General features: G+C 43.6%; 1 protein-coding gene across 1 annotated transcript in view; it reads right to left on the reverse strand.

Moving 5' to 3' along the window:
* Positions 1-25,481, reverse strand: part of LOC123486591 (protein FAM13A-like) — an 89,473-nt gene continuing 63,992 nt past the window's right edge. The window contains 16 exon segments of the mRNA XM_045217954.1: positions 1-2,007; positions 2,194-2,295; positions 2,663-2,871; positions 3,576-3,659; positions 4,852-4,947; positions 6,059-6,142; positions 6,251-6,273; positions 6,276-6,537; positions 6,908-7,052; positions 7,332-7,548; positions 13,972-14,134; positions 21,055-21,103; positions 21,742-21,809; positions 23,968-24,190; positions 24,803-25,000; positions 25,221-25,262. Coding sequence (XP_045073889.1) covers positions 1,893-2,007; positions 2,194-2,295; positions 2,663-2,871; positions 3,576-3,659; positions 4,852-4,947; positions 6,059-6,142; positions 6,251-6,273; positions 6,276-6,537; positions 6,908-7,052; positions 7,332-7,548; positions 13,972-14,134; positions 21,055-21,103; positions 21,742-21,809; positions 23,968-24,190; positions 24,803-25,000; positions 25,221-25,262 — 2,080 coding nt within the window. The 3' untranslated portion in view covers positions 1-1,892.

Here is a 25,481-nt window from a genome sequence, read left to right on the forward strand (position 1 = left end):
TCAGTAAAAATATGTTTGGTTTTATATTATATATACAAAATACATATACAATTTATGTACTAAAATGTACACACCCATAATTCATTATGTCCACCAGTGTTTTACATTCAATAAAAACGAAAGTCACACTGTTAAAATTATCCATTTTGGAGAAAAAGGAAAAGTGTACTTGCTCACTTAGAAATGTAAACATAGATCTGGATCCATATTTACAAGGAACAAATAGGCTATGATGTTAAAATACCTACATAAAGAAAGAATGCAGCATGCCTTGGTTGAGTATTGAAGGTTCTGCGTTGGGGATTGGCGGCCATTTTGATAGAGGAGTTATTGGGACTTTTCTTTAAGGATGGATGTTCCGCACAAAATGGCCCTTGCCAGTGTTGGAAAGTGCGAGCAAAAACATACCAGTGATTTCAAGACAGGATAGCTTATTTTCAGACAAAGTGAATAGGAAAAGAAAACACATCAATGCAAAATAATATACAAGCAGTCAAATTCATAAGTGACTGATGAATATGATCACAATAATGAATGATTTGTATACATTGACCCACTACACTATTTTGGTATGCAATCTGAGTAATTTCCTTTGGATCATAATAACACATCATAGACTACTATTTGTTTTGCATTCTAGTTCTCAGTTTTAACAAATGAATGCTCCTCTGACATATCCTCATATTTGTTATGCTAAAAATACAAACCATTTCTGGAAACAACAAAAATAAGCATTGATGATGACAACAACAACGTGTGTTTTTCCTAGGTTAACATTAGTTCATTACGTTTTGAGATTATTGCCGCGTTCACGTGCTAGTCGGAACTAGGAAACTCTGAAATGTTCGACTTGCTAACTGGTTGTAATTATACATGTGCAGCGTTCAACCAGTTTACAAGTCGAACATTTCAGAGTTTCCTAGTTCCGACTAGCACGTGAATGCGGCATATGGCACCAATCATGAGTTACATGAAAAATCCATCCATTGGCTGAACTCTGCTAGACTGGCTCTCTGATTGGTTGTTTGCATGCCGATTGTAACTGTCTGTCTCCCTTACAAAAATACACTCATTTTATTTTTCTGATTACAAAAAGTTGTTCTGAAAATGGCAATACCTTAAAGTACATAATCTATACTCCACATTTTAAGACTTCACTCCTAAACAATGAGGGGGAAAAAATTATGTTGTTTTTAATCCAATGAGAAAGTCTATATGAACTACCATATAAACATTAAAAGGAGAAAAATAAATTAAATCAATACAAAACACTTTGTAAATGTATCCTTTAAATTAGTGATGATTATTCAATGTAGATGCACAAAAAACAAAACAATTCTTCCTTTGAAAAAAGGTTGGTTTTGGTCCACTCTCTGCGGGGTTCGACAAAAAGCGGATGTTTCCGGTTTTCAGGGATACAGTATTTCAACCTAACTTCCGCTTCCCCTAAAAAAACGGATGTGGGGACTCCGCTCAGGCGTCTTTTTCCGCCTTCTACATTAGGTTAGTATTCATTCAAAGATGCCCGACATTTTGAGTTCCGGGGTTCTTCTTCTATACGAGGGAAACAGCAGACAAGATGGAGTAGCCTCCAGGGCAGCACCTACATGTCAGCTCCAATACCTCTCAGCTCAGCAACTAAGCCATACTGTTTCCCTTCTACAGTTCGGATTAATCAGGGGGCAACATGTTGGCATCTCCTGAAGCCAAACGTGTGTATGGCACAGACGGCACAAGAAAGAAAAAAAAAATATTTTGAGGGATGATGAGGTGTATCTGTTTTGCTATGGATGGTTTTCCATTCCATGGGCTGGTGTGGTTCATCTCTTATTGAGACCGAGCCTCATTCATTCCTCTGTCAGTCTTTGATGTTTTCTTTTATTTAGATGATCTTAAGAGGCATCTCCTTTGCTGATGAGAACCTCTATCAGCCTAAGCTTGGCTTTGATGTGCTTGTATTCGTTATACTCTACCGCCAAGGGGGAGCGGTCTTCCTTCTGCACGTTTCTATGGCAACAGCGAGTGGGAGGAAGAAAATACAAACATTAGCCAAATGGACGATGGTCAAAATGGCTGTGCAACCAAAGATGAAGGACAGTACATCATGAGGACTTCTTAGAGTCCTCGTATCATCTAATAGTTTACATTTAGTCGAACTTTGACCCAAAACAAAAAACGGAAATGTCATCTTACCTTCCGTTTTGCCTGAAGAATTGATCCTCAAACTCTCTTAGGTTCTTGCGGATTCTTTTTTTCTCCTCCCGGGCCTCTTGTAGCTGCTCCACAAGTTCCGGCCTGTGTGGGGGAGAGACAAACACAGCTTTAGGCATCTGAACCCCAAAGGTTGTTTTGACTCTTTTAAAGTTCTTCAAGTCCTTCAAGTTGTTACAATCTTAGTTGTTTAAGAAGTGAACGTTCTTCTATACACTTGCACCTAAGAAATACATGAAATACCACCGCTAACTTCAATCAATAAGACATCAACAATAACATGAGACTACTAAGGATTGTAGTACTCCAATTCTACAATCTAAACTACAATGTCCACTTTCATCCATCCGGATGCTATAGATATTAGGTCAATTATATTTCAATCCAATTCAACTTTATTTATCCCCTCAGGGAAAATTAAGAAGAGGTCAGTGCCGGCCTGGGTGCTTACATGGTGGCCGAGTGCAGGTTGGACAGACGCATGTCGGTGGTGTTCTTGGAGGGCGAGAGCTCGTCGACGGGCGAGATGAAGCCATCCGTCTCCTCCTCCAGCTGGTCCAGAAAGCCCAGCATACTAAAGTCTGGACGCACTATCCCCGTGATCTGGCACTGGGGCTTGTTGTTGGACTCAGAGTCATCCTCAGAGCCATCCTCCTCTTCCTATGGAGACAGAACCAGCGAAGTGGGAGGTCAGTGGAGGGTTAAGGGGGAAAGGGTGAGCGATGCTGGGGTGAACTGATCTACACGCCATGGGGCTGTCAAGGGACACCAAGGGTCAAGCTCTAGGTTAATGAAAGATAATCAAATATTGTGAATCTAATGTTACCGGAATCAGAGCACAAAGACAAATTATTCAGTCATTTTTCAGGCACAGACAAGAATGATGAGGTTAATACAAGTCTATTGTTAATTATTCTACTTTGAAGTTCTATTAGATTGTCTCAATCAAAACCATTCTAATACATCCACAAATAGCAGCACACACGTGATGAGCATCTCAAGACCAGCGTTGATTTGACGATCTCCCTGTTTTTGTTATGATTTATTTTTTTATTTGGTGTGCACACACATTGACACACACCATGCACAGGCAAGTAGCCTTGTTAGTCCTTCTCACACACTATCAAATTGATCCCAAAGCAATCAATCTAACAAGTCATGAAGCAGCAATCTAAGCATAAAAAACCAAGTTGATACTGAATCAAAACCTCCCCCCACATGTGCTATGGGTGGCCACCCAATCCACAGGCTGCAATCAGGTTTGGTTGAGAGGTGAGGGAGTAGGGGATTGGAGGGTGCGAGGGGCGGGAGTTGCGTTCTGATCACTGATTAGTCGAGCACAAGCAGCAGTAGTGTGTCTTCACCTTGATGTCGTCAAAGAAGAGCGCGGCTTCGCCCTCGATAATAGGCTGAAGTAGAGGACCTCTGCGTTTGCTGGAAGGGGAACCCTGAGGGTTAACAAGGAGGTGTTACCACTCGAGAACTGACCCCAGTTCAGCTGTGACTACAGAGCACATAGAGAAACTGACTGAATAGCGTCCACTATAAACTGATCCTGGATCAGGTTTGTCACTCTAGGATTTTCTGCTGAACACTACCATGCTTCTTTTGGAACCTGTACCAAGTACTAGGATCAGAATGACCTGCTCTTGTTTGTGGTACCTTGTCACGACCATAGTAGGCTTCCTCAGTGAAAACATAGCACTAGGCTCTCGTGTGATTTTAAGCCTCTGAAAGGCAGGCTGGGTAACAGGTTCTTAGATCAGACAGATAAGGGTATCATGCGTCAGCCCTTTCACACAATTAATTCAACTGTTGACATAACCCTATATGCTACCATGTACAGTACATATACCGTTAATAAACCTTTGCTAGGTCTCCAATTTATATAATGAGGATTAAATCTATTATATAAAGTATGTTCTGTACAGTACATTAGGTCCATAACACAGATTACATATTACGTAATCAAATTGTTTACACAAGAAATTAAAAGGGAAAACTGGGACAAAACATTAAAATATATAGTGCTCTTGTATACCCGTTACATAAATTATATGGAGATGAAATGTATTACAATGGAAAAAATAATGTATATTATAATAACCTTTAATGTATTGGTGTTTTTTTTTATCCCCTTCTGGTATCAATCCAGCCTCAGCGAATCCCTATATCTGATGAGAATCTGAACTCTTGTACAGTGTTTTCCGCCCCTCAGTAGCCATGCCATCTTTCTAGTTTAGAGGGAGTGTCTGCACAGCTGGGGTGTGCGTGTGTGTTTGTTCGTAGTCCCCTGTGGCCAGCTGAGTTGCTGTGGCCTCAGCTTGTCACCTTTGAGCTCTGTTAAGAACCTGTGGATCCACTGAGCCACTAAAGCCGGGTTTAGGCTTAGGGCATTGGCCTTGAGGCTAACCTAGCACTATGGCTAGCCACTACATACAGTACCGCCGATGGACACTGACGCTAATGCTAGCCTAATGCTAACATTAGCGTTGTTAGGATTAAGTGCTTGATCTTCAGCCAATGCTACACTGTACGTGGTGACCTTTACCACCAGCTCCTCAAAGAGCAACCCAGGAACAACCCAGCTGTGGAGAAAATTAAGGGAAAGAGAGAGCAAAGAGAGCTAGCTATACTTACGATGACGGGGATGGTGGAAGCTCTGCAGAGGATCTGTTTGACCAGGCGGTATCTGTCGTACAGGGGCTTCATGATCTGTCTCTCGATCTTTGTAACCTAGAGAAGAGGCAGAGAGAAAAGGGAAAGGCACAATGTTAGCAATAGCACACCGCTAGCTAGCATTAGCACTCCCCTGGGGGGCTACAATAGCACACCGCTAGCTAGCATTAACACTCCCCTGGGGGGCTACAATAGCACACCGCTAGCTAGCATTAGCACTCCCCTGGGGGGCTACAATAGCACACAGCTAGCTAGCATTAACATTCCCCTGGGGGGCTACAATAGCACACCGCTAGCTAGGGCTGACACACAACAACATGTCAGGTAACATAGATTCCATCCCCATCAATTCAAATCCAATGTATTTTTTTTATGAGACAACTGGCCATAAACTAGCATAGAAAGTCACACAGGGAAGGCTATGGGTGTCAGAAAGGTCACCTTTCCACTTCCTGATAAACACCATTAACGAGGATTAGCCCAATTAGATTCAGTCTAACATCAAAAAGGGAGTCCGTGTCACTTCCTTTACCGTTCAATTAAAAGACGTTAGCTGACTTTTTGTCCTTTAGCAATTGTCATCACTGAGATGAAGATACTCGTTACAGCTGTCTAAAGACTTTTAGCCTGCCAATAATGATATATTTCAGTGCAGAACGTCATGTTTTCATTGGTATTTCATCCTTTTAATAATGTATTGTTGTATCTGGGTCTCTATGGCTGCGTTTATACATGCAGCCCAATTCTGATATTTTTCCCCCTAATTGGTCTTTTGACCAATCAGATCAGCTATGAAAAAGATCGGATGTGAAAAGATCTGATGTGATTGGTAAAAAAGACCAATTAGTGGGAAAAAGATCAGAATAGGGCTGCCTGTGTAAATGCAGACAACGTTGTATCTAGGTTGCATGAAAAGACTGCATAGTTCAAAGCACACATCTGTGTGCACACATGCTGCACTCTACACACACAAACGGCCTGGTTCAAGACATTATTTACTCTTCAGTTGTGATCTAGGTCAGGTCTTCTACTGTACAGAGACTGATTTAATGCATTTATTGGAATACTTTGCGCCATCAGTTACTGTACTGACAGGGGGTGGGCTATCTAGAAGGCTCTATGAAATAGGTTTGGGGGGCAGCAAAGGGACAGTGGACAAGACACTCACCGGTCTACCGTGGATGCCTTCGTAGTACAGGAGAGCCTTCTGTAGGGCCACCTTCTCAGAACCGATCTGCTCCCGGGTCATATCCTATCAGAGGAGGAAGACACTGTTAGCCTTTAGCTGTTAACCATTAGCGTTTAGCTATTAACATAGGTCCAGCAAGTACAATAAGCGGCTAGGCGGCTCCTATCTCACCTTGATGTCCTCGGGCCGTCCCCCTCGTTCCTCTTCTCCTGCAGCTTGTTCTGGACGCCCTCTAGGGTGCTCTCTACCGGGGGCTTGGGCACCTTCTCCTGCTGGGGCTTCTTCTCCAGCTGGGAGCCAAAGCTCTTGGGCAGGGTGTTGCTGCGCTGGCGGGTCAGCGGAGGGAGGTCCTCCTCAGACTTGTGGAGCTTGTGCTCTTTCAGGTCTTTGCGGAGCTTGGCCAGTTCGTTCATCCACTTCAGGACCTCTGGGTTGTCGGCCTTGTCGCTGTGTGAGGGCTGTAAACAACAACACATGATTTCTCTCAATCCACAAACAGCAGCAGTGTTTGACGTCTTCCCACAACATCTTGACTTTATCAATTGACCCCATTCCTGACACCCCTCCCATCAGCTGAGTCTCATTCTGAACTCTCTAATCTTGTTTACTTCGAGGAAGCCAGTCGTGTGAGTCTTATAAATGGCATTTTATATTTCTGTGCATTTCTTTGGATGTCTTGCTATATCTCAGAATAAGCTAGTTGTGCTTGCCTGCTTTCTCTGGTATACTGTATCTACATTAGAAATCAATAAAGAAAAGCTGCTCACTCATTTCCCCTTGCTGTCCAATGTTTCAGCTACAGAGCATTCATCAGGGGCTACCATTTACCCTGTATTTGCGCTCCTCCTCGAACTTCTCCTCGTACTTGTGGATCTTCCTTTTGAGACCGTGGATCTTCTTGGAGAGCTGGGCTGAGGTCAGCTCTTGCAGGTCGTCATCACCGCAGGAGCCCAGAGAGGAACTCCTCCTCCGACTGCAGGACAGAGACACAGCCATAGAAATAGAATGACTGCCTGTTGCTATGGACACAGAGTCACGTTGGATGTATACATATGCATTCACTCAGAAACACCCATTGTGAAAACACACATGCATGAACAAACATCTAATCACACATTATGTGACTTTCATATCTTGTAAATAAAACAGTGCCACACAAAAACAGTCAAACTCATTCAGTCACACAAACAAACCCACACACACTATTAGTCCCCAAAGTCAACAGTACTGTAAGTCCATGTTGGTTCCTCACCTGGCGAAGGAGTGTGCATTGGGTGGCGAGGGTGGCACCTCGGTGTCATCTATGTACTGCTGGCAGTGTCCGTAGGCGTGGAAACGGGGGGACAGCATGGGGTCGCTGTCCTCTTCAATCAGCTGGCGAATCAGGCGGCCCCCCACTTGGGGCGAAATGCAAGCCTCCTCGCTGTCCATGCTCTCCCGCTGCCACGACGAGTAGGCCGGGACTGGCTCTGTGGAACACACAGAAAATAACACAGGTTAGTCTGATAATGACAGAACCTCCATGAAAACAAAAACACACACACTAAAAGTGGGTTAGGCTACCATTGCTGTCCTTTGTTTTTCAACGAGTCTGGCTGGGTTGGTTCCTCAATGCTGGTTCTTACGTGGGGGGGAAAGGTTGGGGTTCTCTTCTCTGAGCTCTTCGTGTGGAATAGCGTGCCCCCTCCCTCCCAGTACTGTTTTCCCAGTGGATAAACTGTATTTATGCTGCTAGATAAAACGAAAATAAAGATGGAACTTTTACTTGCTGTGACGTCTTAGTCCCAGACTAAATTCCAAAATGGACTCTTCTAATGTTTTAAAACATACTGCACTCGGAACACCTTTGATATCCCAAGGCTTTGTAATCCAAAAGGCGGTGCAATGAAAAAAAGGCAAGTGACAAGCTGCACTGCACACACACACACACACGGCAAAGACATCCCCATGGGCAGGGATGAGGGAGTGACCTGTGGAACTTGGCAGGCTCTACCAGTAGTCGACAAACACTGGCTTATCTCTCTCAAACACTGCTAGAGCACAACATCAAATCAAATCAAATGTTATTTGTCAAATGCGCCGAATACAACAGGTGTAGACCTTACTGTGAAATGCTTACTTACAAGCCCTTAACCAACAATGCAGTTTTAAGAAAATAGAGTTAAGAAAATATTTACTAAAAAAACTAAATTTAAAAAAATGAAGAAGAAAAACATTGACCCTGCTTGGCTGCAACATCTGAACTACAAACACCTCTAAACATAGTGTAGTTTAAGTAGAACACAGCAACATAACGGCTTGTCTATCTGTTTGTCGTCTCAAGAGATGAGGCAAGCAGTAAGCAGCGTTCACTGGCTGTGATCAGAAGGGAATCCAACTGATTGGATCCAAATGAATTAACGGCCACTTTAAGTCTAAACATGGCTGTCGTTCGTCACCTCGGCAACACCTTCCTGGCACCCGCATCCGAGCGCCCTAAAGGTCACTGCGGTGTGGGATGATGAAGCTGCTCACTAAAACTTTCGCCACTAACTAACGACTTACGGACCCATTCGTCCGTTTTCCAGGCTGGTTTCCCTAGCTCCTGGCCCCAGTTCAGCCCCAGCCAGAGTCCACTCTGACTTGCCAATAATTATGCTGTGGTGAAAATAACCATGCAGATGCCTCTAACAATCCCAATCCCAAGCTATAAATAAGTCGGACTGCTCTTTGATGCCTCTGGTTGGGATAATGCAGGAGCCATCACCTCCCTGGGAGAGGAATGGAACGGCTGTGACTCCAGAGTTAGCCTTGTCCCATATCGGTTTGTGATGTCTTCACAATTTCTATGGTCATTGTCATCAATTTGCAAGACAGCACAAGCAGATCTGGGACCAGGCCATACTGAGAGTGACTGGCATAGGAATAATATTGTTGGACTGTGTATGTGAGTGAGAGTGAGAGAGAGTGAGAACTGTGTATGTGAGTGAGTGTGTGAGGAGAGAGAGAGAGAGAGAGAGAGAGAGAGAGAGAGAGAGAGAGAGAGAGAGAGAGAGAGAGAGAGACCAAGGCATTGTACCCACAGCCTGAGCTGTACTGTATCACAGATCAGTGGCTCACACAGGTCGTTGTTGCTAGGAGAGAAGGGAAGGCTTCACTTCAGATAGCCTAAGCCACCACCACACAACATCATTGTAAAAACAACACTCAGCCAAGGATTATGTACTGACTGTGTATGTAGTTGCCTGCACGTGCATTTGTGTGGACGTGAGAGAAACCACGGTATTGTACCACAGTAAAAACGAGACCATGAAGGCTACACTGCACACTGGAGAGGTAACATAGCCAGAAGGGAAGGTGAGAGCAATAACAACGTCAGGTTTCCATATCACCAATGTAAACATTTAGAGGCGTCAGAATTCAGGAATCACTCTTTGAAAACATGCACACCCACGTGCACACACACCCTGTAGCTGCACATGCATGTTTTTCTAAGAAGCGGGGGCGGATTGGGGCTCATTTATTTGGGAGTTCGAATTCCAAAATAAAAAGGCTATTTTTTGTTGGTTTAATATATCTCGAAATGGATAGATAAAAGCTTAATTTGTCATTTGTGTCACTTCAAAGTGATCAAAATGACGTTTTGACCAATAGTACAGCAGCTTTGATTACAGATTGCAGGTCGAATATGACGCATATTCTTCATAAATTCTCTCGCGCACATAGGCCTATCTGTTGGGCGTTACTAGTTACCACTGTAGCCAATTTGGACTTTGTGTTTGTGGTTACTAGTGGAAACCCTATCTGTTCCTCTGATCCATCCGACTACAGCAACACACCAACAACACAAATATCTACTGTATATCCCAATATTATAAACGAGTTGAATTATACAGAATAAAAGTAGTGTAATTTTTAGCTTTTAGTTCATATTGGCTCCTGGCTGTCGGTCCGTCCGTCCATCTGTCTGTGTGACAGCTGATGACGCGCAGCAGCGCAGATTTGAAAACACCAGCGGGTCTGTAGCAAAGTTGCTTTCATGTTGCCTTCTTGAGTTTTGAATGAAATAGGAATTGTGGGCAATTTTCATTCAGTAAGGGATTAGGAATATGTTCCTATAGTGTAGCCTAACACCATGTTCTAGACTCCTCACTCAGCACGACTAGCGCATGCTGGACTCTAGATGGTGCAGATAATAATCACGAAAGCCAGCTAGCTGTCAGCTGCAGTAAGGCTAGCTGCAGCTGGCTAATTGTTTTCCTCTTAGATGTTGAGTATACTATTGCAACTTTTTGATTGCGAATTATTATTCTGTTCAACACTATTAGCTAGTTGCTGAATGCGGAAGGTGGAATTTTGTGTTTGCACTGCAAGATATAAAGCAGATAACGGCGCTATACATATACCGCAGTATTGTTGTCTTTTACTGTAAATTACAATTACATTTGACTGCTGTAACGTTCATAGCTGACTCGACTTGTAAATATAATTATTTTAATAATAGTAAGTACTAGGTTGCCTAGATGCTTGTAACGACATACCAGCAGCTGTCTAATACTGATAAGCGACCTGGGTGTGTTTACAAAAAAAGTACAACTGTCACCCCGATAATAATTCATAAACACAAATGACTTAACTGAGACTTAGGCTACTGAGTATGCCTTTAAAGGCCCTCGGGTCATGGAGGTGCTGGCTTGGATGTACTTAGTGTGTGTGCGTGCAGTATGCTTCTATAAGCCTACGTGCGGTTTCCCACGATCTCTCAAGGCATGTAAGGACTGCCTGGGGCGCGGGAGCAATAGCCTAGTCTCCCTAGGCAGAAGGTTGCCTCCAACAATGTATCCAATCAACACTGCTGCATATGGCTTTACTAGACGACAAACTCTCAATCAACTCAACGTGTTTTAACCTATTATGTCATGCGTACACAGTACAACACAGTCAAGCAGCCAATACGGCATTCACCATGGCATTTCGAATGAGGTCTTTAAATCAACTAGCACACAGCATCCAGCCCATTGTAGTTGAGGTAAGCCATGCTGTCATGCCCCTAAAGGTTGGGATGTGATTGGTTGGGAGCAGAATATGTCCAATCACTGTTTAATGATGTTGCCATGCAGTAGTAAAAGGTCATGCAACAGGCATTTGGGCTTTTTCTCTCTGTTCTGTCGCTAATGGGTTATTTGTATCAAGGCAAGACAAGTCCCGGTTCCAATGCCAGCCAGAATGCCACTTACCCTCATAATAACTCGACTGGAAAACGCTTTTGAAATCAAGGAAAGGGGCGCTAAAGAATGGAGAATCTGGAGGACAAAGAAGAGATGGGATAGGGGGAGGGAGGGAGGGAAGAAAATAGAAAAATAAGGTGATAAGAACAGAGAGGAGATGGAGGGAGGAAAATCATGCGAAAGGTGAAATGAAAATCATAGCACATCATTTCCCAATGACAGAGACATTACACAGTAGTAGACAGGACACAGATATTAAGTCCTCTCTACTCTAACTAGCCCTATGTACGCGGAGCTGGCACACGGCAAATATCTGCTCACCATGACTGTAGTTGGCACAGGCTGCACTGGGTAAAAGGTCTCATGCCACTGCACCACCCACTGTCTCAACCATCACTATCTCATCCATTTCTATTGCAACAACCTCATCTGCTTTCCTGCATACCCCCTCTGGCTCTATATTTAAAGGGAAGAGAAAGGACCTACTGCCAGACAAAAAGACCCCAAACATCACTCAAGTTCACTGCTCTTTAATCAAACACTCAAACCCAAGCTCTGGCAAGCCTTGCTTTTCCTCTGGCTTCAAAAGATCCAATCATTCAGATTGCCTTGCCTGCATCTAGGAGAAATGCTTCTCGTGATATGGGAATGCTATGTCACGGTCAATCATAAGTACTCCCCTGGGAGTTCTAACTCTCAGTAGCTCAGAGTGGTCTAAAGCATTATGCATTAAAGCAAAGAGACAGATACATCCTTTTTTAAAGAAGGTACCTCCTGTAGTGTGGGATTCTTCTGTGCCAGGTAACACGTGGACTGTGACTTCAAAACGGTCTGTTTTTGTCCTCCTCACCTCTCCTCATCCCTCCTGGCTCTGAGAGAACGAACCCCTCTCACTCGTTCTCCAGAAAACACACACACACACACTGCCTGCACTGCCAAAACCCCTAACACCAAACCCACATTGGCTGCAGCACTGACTGACTGCATGTTAGAATTTCTATGCAGACAGACACTACCTGAATATTTATCTGTCTATCACACTCACTTTGGAGCAAACAAGGACTAGCAACAGGCTAACACAGTGCTCCTTAGCTGACTAGGACAAACATGTCTCAAGCCCTACCACTAGAGGGCGTCTTTGAGTGCTTTTTGCTCCATTGGTAATGTACTGTACTAGTGACACAATCAAGACAAACAGTGCTGTTTGAGTTGGAAGACAGACTGAATGCAAAGGAAATGTTTGAACAATATTTTCCTTAAGGTGTGACCTATTCCCATTGGGGTTAGGTAGTTTGGGTTGGGCATGACCGCTGCCTGCACCAAGCAACCACGTAGGAAATTGTTTTAGTATCCAATATTCAAGTCACCAAGGTCACTATAGAAAATTGTGCCCATGCATGTCCCTTCAAGTCTGAAACTGCAAGTGGACTTGTCTTTCAGGTAATTTTCCCTGTGCAAACGAGCCTAAGCAATCTAACAACTCTGCATTCAGTCTCACTAGTGTACAAAAACACATTTCTTCAAACTCCACCCACCTCCGCCTTCCATCTTTTGCAATCTCTCACCAAAACAATCAGACAAGTTGTGCAGCAGTTGTGCTGCATCTAACAGCCTGTCCTTCCTGATACTCCAATCCCACCCAACAACATGCTGCTAATGTTGCACCATGGATTAAAAGCTTACAGTGAAACTAAATGGAAAGAAATAAAATATTTATTTTCTAATATCAAACACTTTTCTGACATGGTTTAATCCCCCCAAATCCGCTGTATTGCAGTTATTTAACAAACACTTTTGACTTACATTTCTTTCTAAAAAAAAATAAATAAGCAGACATGCCCATGATAGACTAATGAATAATAGAATACTTCTGTCTATTTCTGTATAAACTATGCATGACCAATGAGATTCGATACCTCGGCATCAATAAACAAATAGACACACTTCATTGCTTACATCCAATGCCATGTGCAGAGTTGAAATACAACCTTACTGAATACACACACACTTATTGTCCCTAGGGTTAATCTAATCATGCAGGCACACACATACACACACTGACTCACATACGCACTTAAAAAACTAAATGCCAGGAGCGTTTGCAATATCCATGGGAAGACATCCCGACCATATCAAACAAGATCAATATCAATCCCTTTAAGATTACTTACAACAATCTGGAAGCTATTCACAACCCACAAACTGCCCAATAACTGCCAACCAAAAGGCAAAACATGCCAGCAGCATGTGCAAACCATAAATACTCACTCTTTCACTCTTCAATAACTCATGGTAGCAGCAAGACAACACAATATTGTATGCTGTTCCTACCACTAGTAAATAAAAAACTCCATGTGGTCTAATGGAACAGGAGCCACATATGGTAAAAAGGCAATACAAATATCTGCTATCTAAATGCAGTATGCTGCTCCAAGCTGTGTACACAAGCACAACGTCTTCAGTAATGGTGCAGCTTCTCCAGATATAGAAGCTGAGAAACTTTTAAGAGGATCTGAGTCCATAAGTCTTCTTGAAGACGCAGAAGGAGCCACCACAACAAGAGGAGGAGGAGAGGGTTGCAGCTGCCACCCAGACACCCTGTGCTGCCTAGAAGGAAGGGAAGGAAGGAAGGAGTGTGTGGAAGAGGGAAAGAAAGGTGGGGGGGGAATTGGACTCGAGACTTACCTCCCCAGTTGTTATCTTTGGTCAGCGCCGACAGGTCCAAGCGGGGTACGTCCTCGCAGCTCTCGCCACATTCCTGGTCCAAACTCCGGCCGATGACCCCCCTCCTGTCGGCCGTTTCGCAGCTACTAGGCAGCTCCTGGATCTTCATACTACTGAGTCGTGTCTGCACAACCATGGAGAGACACAAAACAACAAGGGCTGGGAGTGAGCATGCTACTTAAGTTCAGCCATACACTGCCTCTGCCTGGCCCAGCCTACCACAGCCCTCGCAGGGGGGGGTGACAACACTCCTGATTGGTCCACCGGGCGTGTCTGTCTGTCTGTCTGTGTGTGTGTGAGAGGGTTTCATTCCCCTCCCCTCCTCTTTTTCTCTCTGGGATCCCACCCCTGCCTCTCTCTCTCTTTTTTCCCTCCCTCCCTCCCCCTCTCCCACCCCTGCCTCTCTCTCTCTTTTTTCCCTCCCCCTCCCTCCCTCCCTCCCTCCCTCCCTCTCTCTCCGTACATATGCACTGATCCTTCTGAGTGGTTTGTCTCACAGTAGCCAGAGCAGAAGGGAGGGGGGAGAGGGAGGAGGAGGAAGAGAAGGAGGAGGGAGAGGAGGAGGAGCGAGAGGAGGAGGAGGGAGAGAGGTATGGCAAAGAAAAGCAAGCAGATTATTCGCCAGACGCCAGCACAGGCTGAGATTTTTTTTCACTCTCTTCTGCTGCAGACAGACATCCTTGCCTTGGAGCATGGAGGGGTTCTCTCTTTCGGCTACCACTCTCTCCTTTCCTCCTCTCCTGTGCTCTCTTTCCCCATCATTTTTCTTTCACTCTTCCGAATCCCCCTCTCTCTCTCAATCATTTTTGACCCTCTCCACTTTCCCTCCCCCCTTATCTGTAAATACCATTATCTCTGTCGTTCTAGCTCTACTCTTTCAATATCTCCCCCCCCCATTCTTAGCTCTTTCCAATGCTTTTTGAGCATATCACTCAAACATACTATCAGATGCCCCTCTAGCAAAACGCTAACAATCCCTCACCATTACCGTAAGTGTATTCAGCTGGTGGGTCATGCAGGCGGGGTGTGCGTCCAAAACAGACAGGACTTTGTGCTAAACTGGGAGGGGGCTAGCTTCCCCTCACATCCCCTCTAGCCTCTGCCTAGGCGTGGGACTGAGTTATTTTAGGAACAGATCAGGGATTAAAACTGCCACAGCCCCCATAAATGCCACTTGTTATAAAAGTAACTGCCATTGAGGGGGTTGTGTATGATTACTGGTAGTGATATAACTGGGGGGGTGAGAGGTGACTGTTACTGTAATGCCAATGACGGGGAGTTATCAAGTGCTCTCAGCTGTTGACTGTGGGAATTTGTCCCAGACACCCAGCTGCCCTACGCTGGGAACCACAGACCATGGAACAACGGACATTTAAACACTCAATCTGAATCTCTGAATTTCCTCCCTTTTCTCTCTAAATCTCTCCTTTCCTACCCTTCTATCAAGGAGCATACTGTCACTGTTTACTGGGAAAGTGATATGCGGCACACAATGTGTGTGTGTCTGTGTCTGTTTTTTGCTCACACTGTGTGTAACAGGACGCCGTCAAAAGAAATCTAACCCTAGTTCTAAAAAAGCGAGAGACTCTCACATTCAAAAGCACTTCATGTTACAGACCACAAAAACAAGCAAACAAACACTTCAGCGGGGAAAACGACTACTATTCAACCCCATATCAATGACAACTCATTTAGGGTCATATGATTGATATGGGTCCATTACCAGGCGGTTTGGTCAAACAATAGAAACCTCTTGACTTCATCTGAAGGTGTGAAGAAAGAGCTGATTACCTTGAGATGGACTGGGGTCAAAGACGTCAAAAGGGGGACAACACGTTGCCATGGTAACTGTTACAAAACATTTTCTCAAGTGTTCTGTGACCTCTTCTTCTTCATTCTACTGTTTCAAATAACACTTCTCAAACTAGTCGCCCTTGATACCACCAAAGGGGTCATTGACATGCAAATCAGGACAATTTAATCAAATACTTTCAAAGCATCGCCCCATTAGAGGCTATACAGGGAAAGGATTAGACTTGTAATGTGACCAAATCACGTTTCACACATCGACTAGCTAATGATAGGTTTGATTCAATCTTTTTCAGTCACATTAATCATCATCCTTATAGAAGCTAATGATCACATTGCTGTAAGAATGACAATAATAAAACAATATAAAAATGATATGATAGATATAAATATAAATATATATATACATACATACATTGCATTCAGAAAGTATTCAGACCCCTTGACTTTTTCCATATTTTGTTACGTTACAGCCTTATTCTAAAATTGATTTAAAAAAAAGTTTCCTCATCAATCTACACACAATCCCCCATAATGACAAAGTGAAAACAGGTTTTTAGAAATTTTTGCAAATTTATATATATAAAAAGGAATAAATATCACATTTACATAAGTATTCAGACCCTTTACTCAGTACTTTGTTGAAGCATCTTTGGCAGCGATTACAGCCTCAAGTCTTCTTGGGTATGACGCTACAAGCTTGGCACACCTGTATTTGGGGAGTTTCTCCCATTCTTCTCTGCAGATCCTCTCAAGCTCTATCAGGTTGGATGGGGAGCGTCGCTGCACAGCTATTTTCAGGTCTCTGCAAAGGTGTTAGATCGGGTTCAAGTCCGAGTTCTGGCTGGGCCCTCAAGGACATTCAGAGACTTGTCCCGAAGCCACTCCTGCATTGTCTTGGCTGTGTGCTTAGGGTCGTTGTTCTGTTGGAAGGTGAACCTTCGGCCCAATCTGAAGTCCTGAGCACTCTGGAGCAGGTTTTCCATCAAGGATCTCTCTGTACTTTGCTCTGTTCATCTTTCCCTCGATCCTGACTAGTCTCCCAGTCCCTGCCGCTGAAAAACATCCCCACAGCATGATGCTGCCACCACCATGCTTCACCGTAGGGATGGTGCAAGTTTTCCTCAATTTTTACATTTAGGTCATTTAGCAGACGCTCTTATCCAGAGCGACTTACAAATTGGTGCATTCAACTTAGGATAGCCAGTGGGACAACCACCCTATTTCTTCTTCAATTTAAGAATGATGGAGGCCACTGTGTTCTTGGGGACCTTCAATGCTGCAGACATTTTTGGTACCCTTCCCCAGATCTGTGCTTCAACACAATCCTGTTTCGGAGCTCTACGGACAATTCCTTCGACCTCGTGGCTTGGTTTTTGCTCTGACATGCACTGTCAACTGTTGGACCTTATATAAACAGGTGTGTGCCTTTCCAAATCATGTCTAATTTACCACAGGTGGACTCCAATCAAGTTGTAGAAACATCTGAAGGATGATCAATGGAAACAGGATTCACCTTAGCAAAATTTCGAGTATCATAGCAAAGGGTCTGAATACTTATGCAAATAAGGTATCGTTTTTTTTTATTTTTATACATTTGCAAAAATGTCTAAAAACCTGTTTTTGCTTTGTCATTATAGGGTAATGTTTGTAGATTGATGAGGATTTTTATTTTATTTAATCCATTTTAGAATAAGGCTGTAATGTAACAAAATGTGGAAAAAGTCAAGGGGTCTGAATACTATCCGAATGCACTGTATATAAATATATATCAGTATACACTGTATATATTTTTTTGAAACATATTAATGTACCATCACAGTAGTCATTTTCAGCAAATACTTAGATCAACAAGCCTCTGGAAAATACTACACACAACAGAAAGATAAACATCTGTATACGGTCACAATAATTTCAAGATGAACCCAGACTCACTAGAAGACAGAGAACAGCTTGACCGCGGTGACCACACTTACCCTGACCGTAAATATCACTGCAACACTGACTGTACATCACCTGCTGTACTATAATCCTTTGTCCTATGACGACCCAACTTCTGACGACATTACATCATCACTAGTCGCCCTGGGCAGAGTGATGCAGAAGGAGACCAGGGTACAAGCATTCAGCATTGCAGATAGAAATTGTATGAATAAATATAGCTATTATGATTCCTTTACTCTAAATGTCAGTGAAATACATATCTGTTCTACTGAATATATTTACAGTACCAGTCAAAAGTTTGGACACACCTACTCATTCCAGGGGTTTTCTTTAGTTTTACTATTTTCTACATTGTAGAATAATGAAGAATTCTACAATATATTTGAAGAATCTCAAATATAAAATATATTTTGATTTGTTTAACACTTTTTTGGTTACTACATGATTCCATATGTGTTATTTCATTGTTTTGATGTCTTCACTATTATTCTACAATGTAGAAAATAGTAAAAATAAAGTAAAAACAACACTAAATGTATGCACTCACTAAAACTGTAAGTCGCTCTGGATAAGAGTGTCTGCTAAATGACTAAAATGTAAAATGTAAATGTAAAACCCTGGAAGGAGTAGGTGTGTCCAAACATTTGACTGGTACTGTATATCTGAACGTTCCACAACGTTGTGCCCAGGCTTTGGGCTTGGATTTGGCCAACATGTCCCACAGTGGGTGTTCTCTCCATGGTTAATCTGTGTGTTAGGGTTTTATAGACAGGCTACACACAGACGATTTAGGAGGATGAGGCTGGGGTGGTAATGACACAGACAGGGTGGAAAGAAGAGGCTCGTCTGGGATGGTAGCATCACATTGGATGAGGAGGCTTGATACACAGCCACTAGTGACACACGCACGAAAGAACACGCACACACACACACACACACACACACAGTGTCGAGTGTATACTGAACGAGCAATAACCCCCTTCACATTTTTGTGATCCATTATTACAACAGTACAATCCTGAGGTTTTCACAATATTACACAGATGCAAGAAATCAGAATCAACACCAAGTAAGCATCATGTTTTTTTTTTGGGGGGGGTGCTCGAATTTACATGCCGTCTAAGCTTTTATCCAACCAAGTAAGATCCCTTTGAAAGTTGAAATCTCTTTTTTGCGGTTGGGTACTAAGCAGTACGGTACTGTAGGCATTATAGGTCAAACCAAAAGAAAGACTTGTTTGTACAGTTATATTCCAGGTCCCATTGAGCTGTACTGTACTGGTTTAAGTGGTCCAGAATTGATGTGTGGGTGTGGAAGTCTTTAATCTCTTAAGCCTGTCCTGACTCCCTGTACCTCCACTGGCCCTTGGCTGTGTGTGTAGTATGGGACAGGGCTGAGAATGTGGTAGCTAGCACAGACGTGGCACTGCTCCCCCTTATGCTATGGAACGAATGAGCACACACACACACACACACACAAGCTGGAACAGTGAGCTCTAGAAGACATTCTGGGTGTTATCAGGTTACAGAGGCTCAGGCATGCCACACACTGATACACTTCAGTGTGTGTACGTATGTGTGTGTATGTGTGTGTGTGTACGTGTGTGTGTGTACGTGTGTGTGTGTACGTGTGTGTGTGCGTGTGTGTGTGTGCTGACCGAGGCCAACACTCACTACAGCCAAGGCTGTAAAAGACTCTGTCCATAAATGTTTTAAGGTGTGAAAGCCAGACAGGTCCAATGAGGGTTTCTCTCAGCTTTCACATTGACTTGAGTTGCTTCGAGGATAACAAGCAATATACGGACGAAGCAGCGTTCCATCATGCACATGACTGAAACGCTAAAAGGTTGTCTTTGTTTTGACTGAACTGTCTCTGAATAACAATAAACTTTAGTTACAGTTTTAAGAGACAATATAAAACTGAGCTTCAACAATAACCTTAAAAAAATATGCTTAAAAACAATCAATCTAGTCAAGACATCAATCTGTCTTTGGCTGCGTCCCAAATGGTACCCTATTACCTTTATAGAGAACTAGGTTTGACATAGGGAACATAGGGAACACAGCCTCTGTCTTAGTAGACCGATCAAGAGAACTAAACTACTTTGTACACTAATTGGACCTGCTGTCAGTAGTACGCTCTGATGTCACTAGGTGCTGTGATCCCTCATGCCACCACCTCTGATCTGACACCAACAACCAGCAGAGAGGTTGGCACAATAACCCTTTACCCCCGAGGACGCCGTGCCACCATGCCAGGCACAGACTGCATCTCAGTGGGTACAGCCTGTTCTGAGGTGGTGAAGACAGAGAATTGTGTCATTAAGACCCATCTGGACTGTGTGTGTGTGTATGTTTGTGTGTGTGTACAGTTCTGTTGTAGAGTCACATTAAGTGTTACAGATTAGCCTACTGTACTAGAAAGCAGATGGACCAGTAGATTACATCGGACTGTTTCCATCTGCACACCACGTTAGCAACTATGATCTTATCACTATGCTAAATGGCTGCTTCTGATGTTTTTAATAGTTGCACAGTGATTCACATTTTGAAGTGATACAGAGCTGCAGTGTAAAACGTTCCCAGTGTTCCCATCAAGATGCGTGGATAAGTAGTTAGTTGTTTCATGTGGGGATTTTCATTCAATGAAAAGCTCAAACTGTTTTAGTTTATTTTCTACTTCTTCTCTACTTTCCATATTGTGTCAATAACAGTGATTCATTGTTGCTTATCTGTCAATCTCTCCAAGGGATGTCTGCTTTTCCCCTAGAGAGAAGTTGTTTGGCTATAACATCTTGACCAGCAGAGATGTGGTAGTTCCACATTGCAGTGAGGGGACCAAAATAGTAGCTCATGTATCTGCTCCAGTTGTTCATTGGTCATGAACAAGCTCTAGTAGTTCCCTCAGACCCCTCCCCTTCCCTCAGACACCTCCTCTTCCCTCAGACACCTCCCCTTCCAACAGACCCCTAGGCTACAATCACCTAGGCTACTGAGAGACTCTGGCCCTATCTTCCTCAAGCAGTGTGAACACAGCAACCCTAGGAGATCTAGCATGTACATGCAGGGAATTTCAGTGAAAGAGGAATAGAGAGAGAGAGAGAGAGAGGAGCGGGAGATGAGAGAAAAGAGAGAGAGAGAGAGAGCAAGAGAGAGCGAGAGAGAGAGAGAGAGAGAGAGAGAGAGAGAGAGAGAGAGAGAGAGAGAGAGAGAGAGAGAGAGAGAGAGAGAGAGAGAGAGAGAGAGAGAGAGATATATGATAGATAGATAGATAGATAGATACTCAACTCACCCATGAAGGAGTTAGAGGAAGACTTGAGTCCTTTCTTTGACTGTCACTTCTGAAAGAGAGGTGAAAACATAGACATGTTACATCCCCTTTTCTCATGTGAGGATCATACCCTAGCAAGGACTGGTGTTTTCCACACAGCCAGGAGCCCGTAGAAAAGCGTGCAGAGTTGAGTTTAGATACGCTATCTAGCCCCCTAACTCTCCAATGTCAGCAGCATTCGCTCAAATTTATCAGATAAAAAAACTTTGTCATATAAACATCGCCCTATAAAGACAGGTGCTGTGACACGATGGGACTAGACCTCAGGGAGTCCGTCAGCGCCTTAGCAACATAACAATCCTTCTGTAAACAACAGTGTGACATTATGTTAGTACAGGGTTTCCCAAACTCGGCCCTTCGGACCCCAAGGGGTGCACGTTTTGGTTTTTGCCCTAACACTACACAGCTGATTAAAATGATCAAAGCTTGATGATTCGTTGATTATCTCAATCAGCTGTGTAGTGCTAGGGGCAGAAACTGAAACGTGCACCTCTTGGGGTCCCCTTACTATCTAGATTAGGTAGTAATTTTTTTGGTATTAGCTACTTCTGTTGCAGAACTTTGCTCTCTAAATTAAAAGGTGAAAATGGTCAGTAGTAGTTACAAGCATTTTAAAGGGAAAATGTGTTCAAATAAAACAATGCTTACCGGTCGTCTGATGACTCCATGTTGTTGGTCCCGGCTCTGTCAAGTACTCTTAATACGCATTCTTTTAGCTGTGTGAAATAGGATACATAACAATTTATTACTTTCTATCTAGTGGAGATTACGGTATGGATCAAAGTGCAACGCTATTTCAGTAGCTCTGTTGATCCGGACATGCTTCCATCAGACATCTATGTCTGGAGAAAAACATTTATTTCAGGGTAATTATGTTTAGAGAACATTTTACATAAACAGTGTGCCGAGACCTGGTTGACACAATCACACAGGATTTGTTATTCTGTTTGCCTTGGCCATTAGATAGATAAAACACACATAAAATCTAGCAAAATATCACATTTATATCACATTATTCATAAGTATCTATTAAAAAAATATTTATCCAACCTGATGACCTCTCTTAACTATTGTCACAAAAACCACGGCGAGGAAAAGCTGAACGAGTCAAATCATCAGTTGGTTTTTAGAAACAGGTTACAGAACAGGTGGTGGAGGGCTGTGGTGTGTGGGTCACATCAACCAACCAGGGAATGTACTGTACAGCTTGTACTGTTCTATGGTGCTATGGTGATCTGTACACTATGACACCCCTGGGACTAACCCTCTGGGAGGCTTTATAGGGCCTTAATCACTTCCCATAGGCTTTGGGCACGCTCTGCTAGAGTAGCTTCCAGACGTGGGTTCGAATATTACTTGTTTTCGTTAAAATAGTTTCGCTGCACTTGATTGAGCTTGCCTGGAGCAACAGAACTAATGGAATCGTCCCAAAAGTGCAAACCCCGACCGTCTAGCACTCACTGGGCGATCCAGGTAGACTCAAAGACATGCTCAAGGTATTCGAGAGAAAACAAATACTATTTGAACCCAGGTCTGTTACAGTAGCTATTCTCCTGTTACATTAGCTAAGATACGGTCTCTGTATTAAGGGCCATATCATTGGTAATGAGCCACTGGGTATGACTTACTACTCTTTAAGCTGTTGCCAGGCAACTGTTTGCTGACCAAGGATTTTCTGCTGCATTTGATAGATACTGAGGCTGCATCTCAATTAGTAATATTAAAATACTATGAAACCTGTTTTAGTCCACCAGCAGTTTTGAAGCATATTACTGAGATAATGATGTAATTACTTGATGTAGACAATAGCATACCCTCCAGCATAATGAGAAAAATTAAATGGGAAACATTTTAAAATGTGCAGTGAGGGCCTACATTTTAAATATCAAATTCCAAGAGTCCAATATCATATTGCGACACACCTCAAATGGTATGTTTTCTTAATTTTCTATGTATTTATTTTGCACACATAGACAACGTCACTGAGGTAAGCGGTCATTACCTTAACTCCAAAACAAAATACTGTTCTGAACATCGCGGTCTCGTACCCTGAACAACAACAGGCCCTTGCTACACAACACAGTCCATGCGTTCCTTCCTCATCTTCTAAATTACTCCTGTGCTGCGGAATAAACGCAAATGCTAATTGAACCTCAGTAAACCTTGTTAACTCGCTGCCCTGCAATTTAGAGTGTTCCAGGGAGGGAGGTTGGCTAGCATTTAGCGAAGCGCTAGCACACGCTGCCTAGCTTATCACGTCTCTCTGTAGCCTATGTAAGATTGATTAGGAATCTAGCCATTAGCAGCTATGCTGATGTTTATACCAATGTTCTCTTTCTACCTCCCTCTCGCTGCTGTCCCCACTTAGGAGTTCTTGTGAAACATCACCAATTACTCAGGAGTGACTCATAGCAGCCATTAAGAGTGGACTGGGGTTGGTCGTAAGGCAAACGTAACACCAGCGAAGTGAAAAACACCACAGTGGCGTGAACCAAACCTGCGTCAAACCTTGTCTGCGTCACACTGTTTTGTGGGAGAAGAGGGAGGATTATGAGAATCAGGCCAGGATAGGTAACTTGAAAGGTCAGGTTGCCCTTTGGGAGTACAAAACATGACACTATGAAAATAAATGATGAGTGTGCACCGCAAAATAAGTAAACAAGTTTGCTACAGAGATTTGGTAAACTGGTAAACAAGAAGTAACTGTCTTAGATGTGCTGTTTTGAATATTTACCTCCAGCTGAATTCAACAAGGGACATACAGTATAAATGAGCATAAAATGGCAACAATAGACACACATCTGCAATGATAAGGAGCGAGAGAGACACAAAGAAAGAGAGGAGAGAAATACAGAGAGAGAGAGAGTGACTTGCCGCGTGGGGTTCTTGGTTGTCAATAAGCTGGCCTAGCATGGGGCTCTGGTGGCAGTGGCTGTGTTTAGGCTTCCTGGGTCTGGGGCCCTCGTGGTGGAGCCCTCCCTGGCTAGTCTGGTAGTCCCTCCTCCCTCCTTCCTCAACCACGCTAACGCTAATGCCACAGCTGCTAGCTCCGCTAACGCTGCCGGCCTCTGGGATGTTCTCCTTGTTGACGTCTCCTCTGTTTTCAAATGGAGAGAAAGGAAAGAGGGGGAATCACTCTCTCTCTCTCTCTCTCTCTCTCTCTCTCTCTCTCTCTCTTTCTCTGTCTCTGTCTCTCTCTCTCTCACACACACACACAAAGCGGTCTGGGTTACAAATGACAAGGTCATCTACTTATACCTTGTACCCAGGCTAACGCGATGTTTAGCATTTGCGCTAATTCTATTTACAGAGTACAGTGAACTTGTCTTATTGATGTTGTATGGTGGGCGGCTGCACTAATGCTTCTCCAGACTCCACCAGGTCTCTATCAACAAAGATTAGCTTGGTAGCACTAGGACCCCAGACTAGTGACACCTCACTAGAGGTGAGGCCATTGGGAGCATAGAGTTAGAATTACTAGAATGGACATTGGATCATAATAAGTCTCCCAGTCCACTGATATTGGTAAATCCAATGGTGGAAACTGCCATTGTTGATGCCTAGAACTCTGAGAATGTCACTCTGTTAGAATGGTTACTCACAAAGGATGCCAATGACCAAATATACCAATTATCAACAGTAAAGGCAGGTCCTACACCAATAGGGTGAGACAAATGTCATATGTAAGGATTCGTTCTATGGTCCATACCTGCTCCTGTCCCGGTGTCTCTGAGCCTCTTCCTGCTCCCTCTGGTGCCGACGTCTCTGCCGTGCCGTCAGGGTTACCTCGGGCGACGAGGAGCACCCGGTCGACTCGGAATCCTCCGTCGTACTTTGACCTCCTCCGCACATGTGCACGTCAAAGAGATGCTGCTCCACCGCCGACCTGATGGTCCTCTCCAGAACACTAGAGAGAGAGATAGAGAGAGAGAGAGCAGAGGGAGAGGGAAAGAGAGAGAGAGAATGAGAGAGAGGATGTTATTGAGAAATATGATATGTACCAGACAAAGCTTCTTCCGCAGCTGTCATTGAAACGACTGAAATAACTACGCTGCATGGTCACCACTATCTTCTCCTGGAACTGTTCATCATAGTGAGTCTATAATATAGAATGGCAGTGTACTCACTTAGTCAGGTCAGATCTACACTGGATAGATGAGAGGTGGTTGCTGTGGAGAGAGAGAGAGAAAAGAGAGCGAGAGAGAGAGAGAAAGAGAGAGAGAGAGAAAGAAAGAGAGAAAGAGGAGAGAAAGAGAGAGAGCGAAGAGAGAGAAAGAAAGAGAGAAAGAGAGCGAAGAGAGAGAGAAAGAAACAGAGAGAAAGAGAGCGAAGAGAGAGAGAAAGAGCGAGAGAGAAAGAGAGCGAAGAGAGAGAGAAAGAGCGAGAGA

Source organism: Coregonus clupeaformis, unplaced genomic scaffold, assembly GCF_020615455.1.
Source record: "Coregonus clupeaformis isolate EN_2021a unplaced genomic scaffold, ASM2061545v1 scaf1287, whole genome shotgun sequence".
Lineage (NCBI taxonomy): Eukaryota > Metazoa > Chordata > Actinopteri > Salmoniformes > Salmonidae > Coregonus > Coregonus clupeaformis.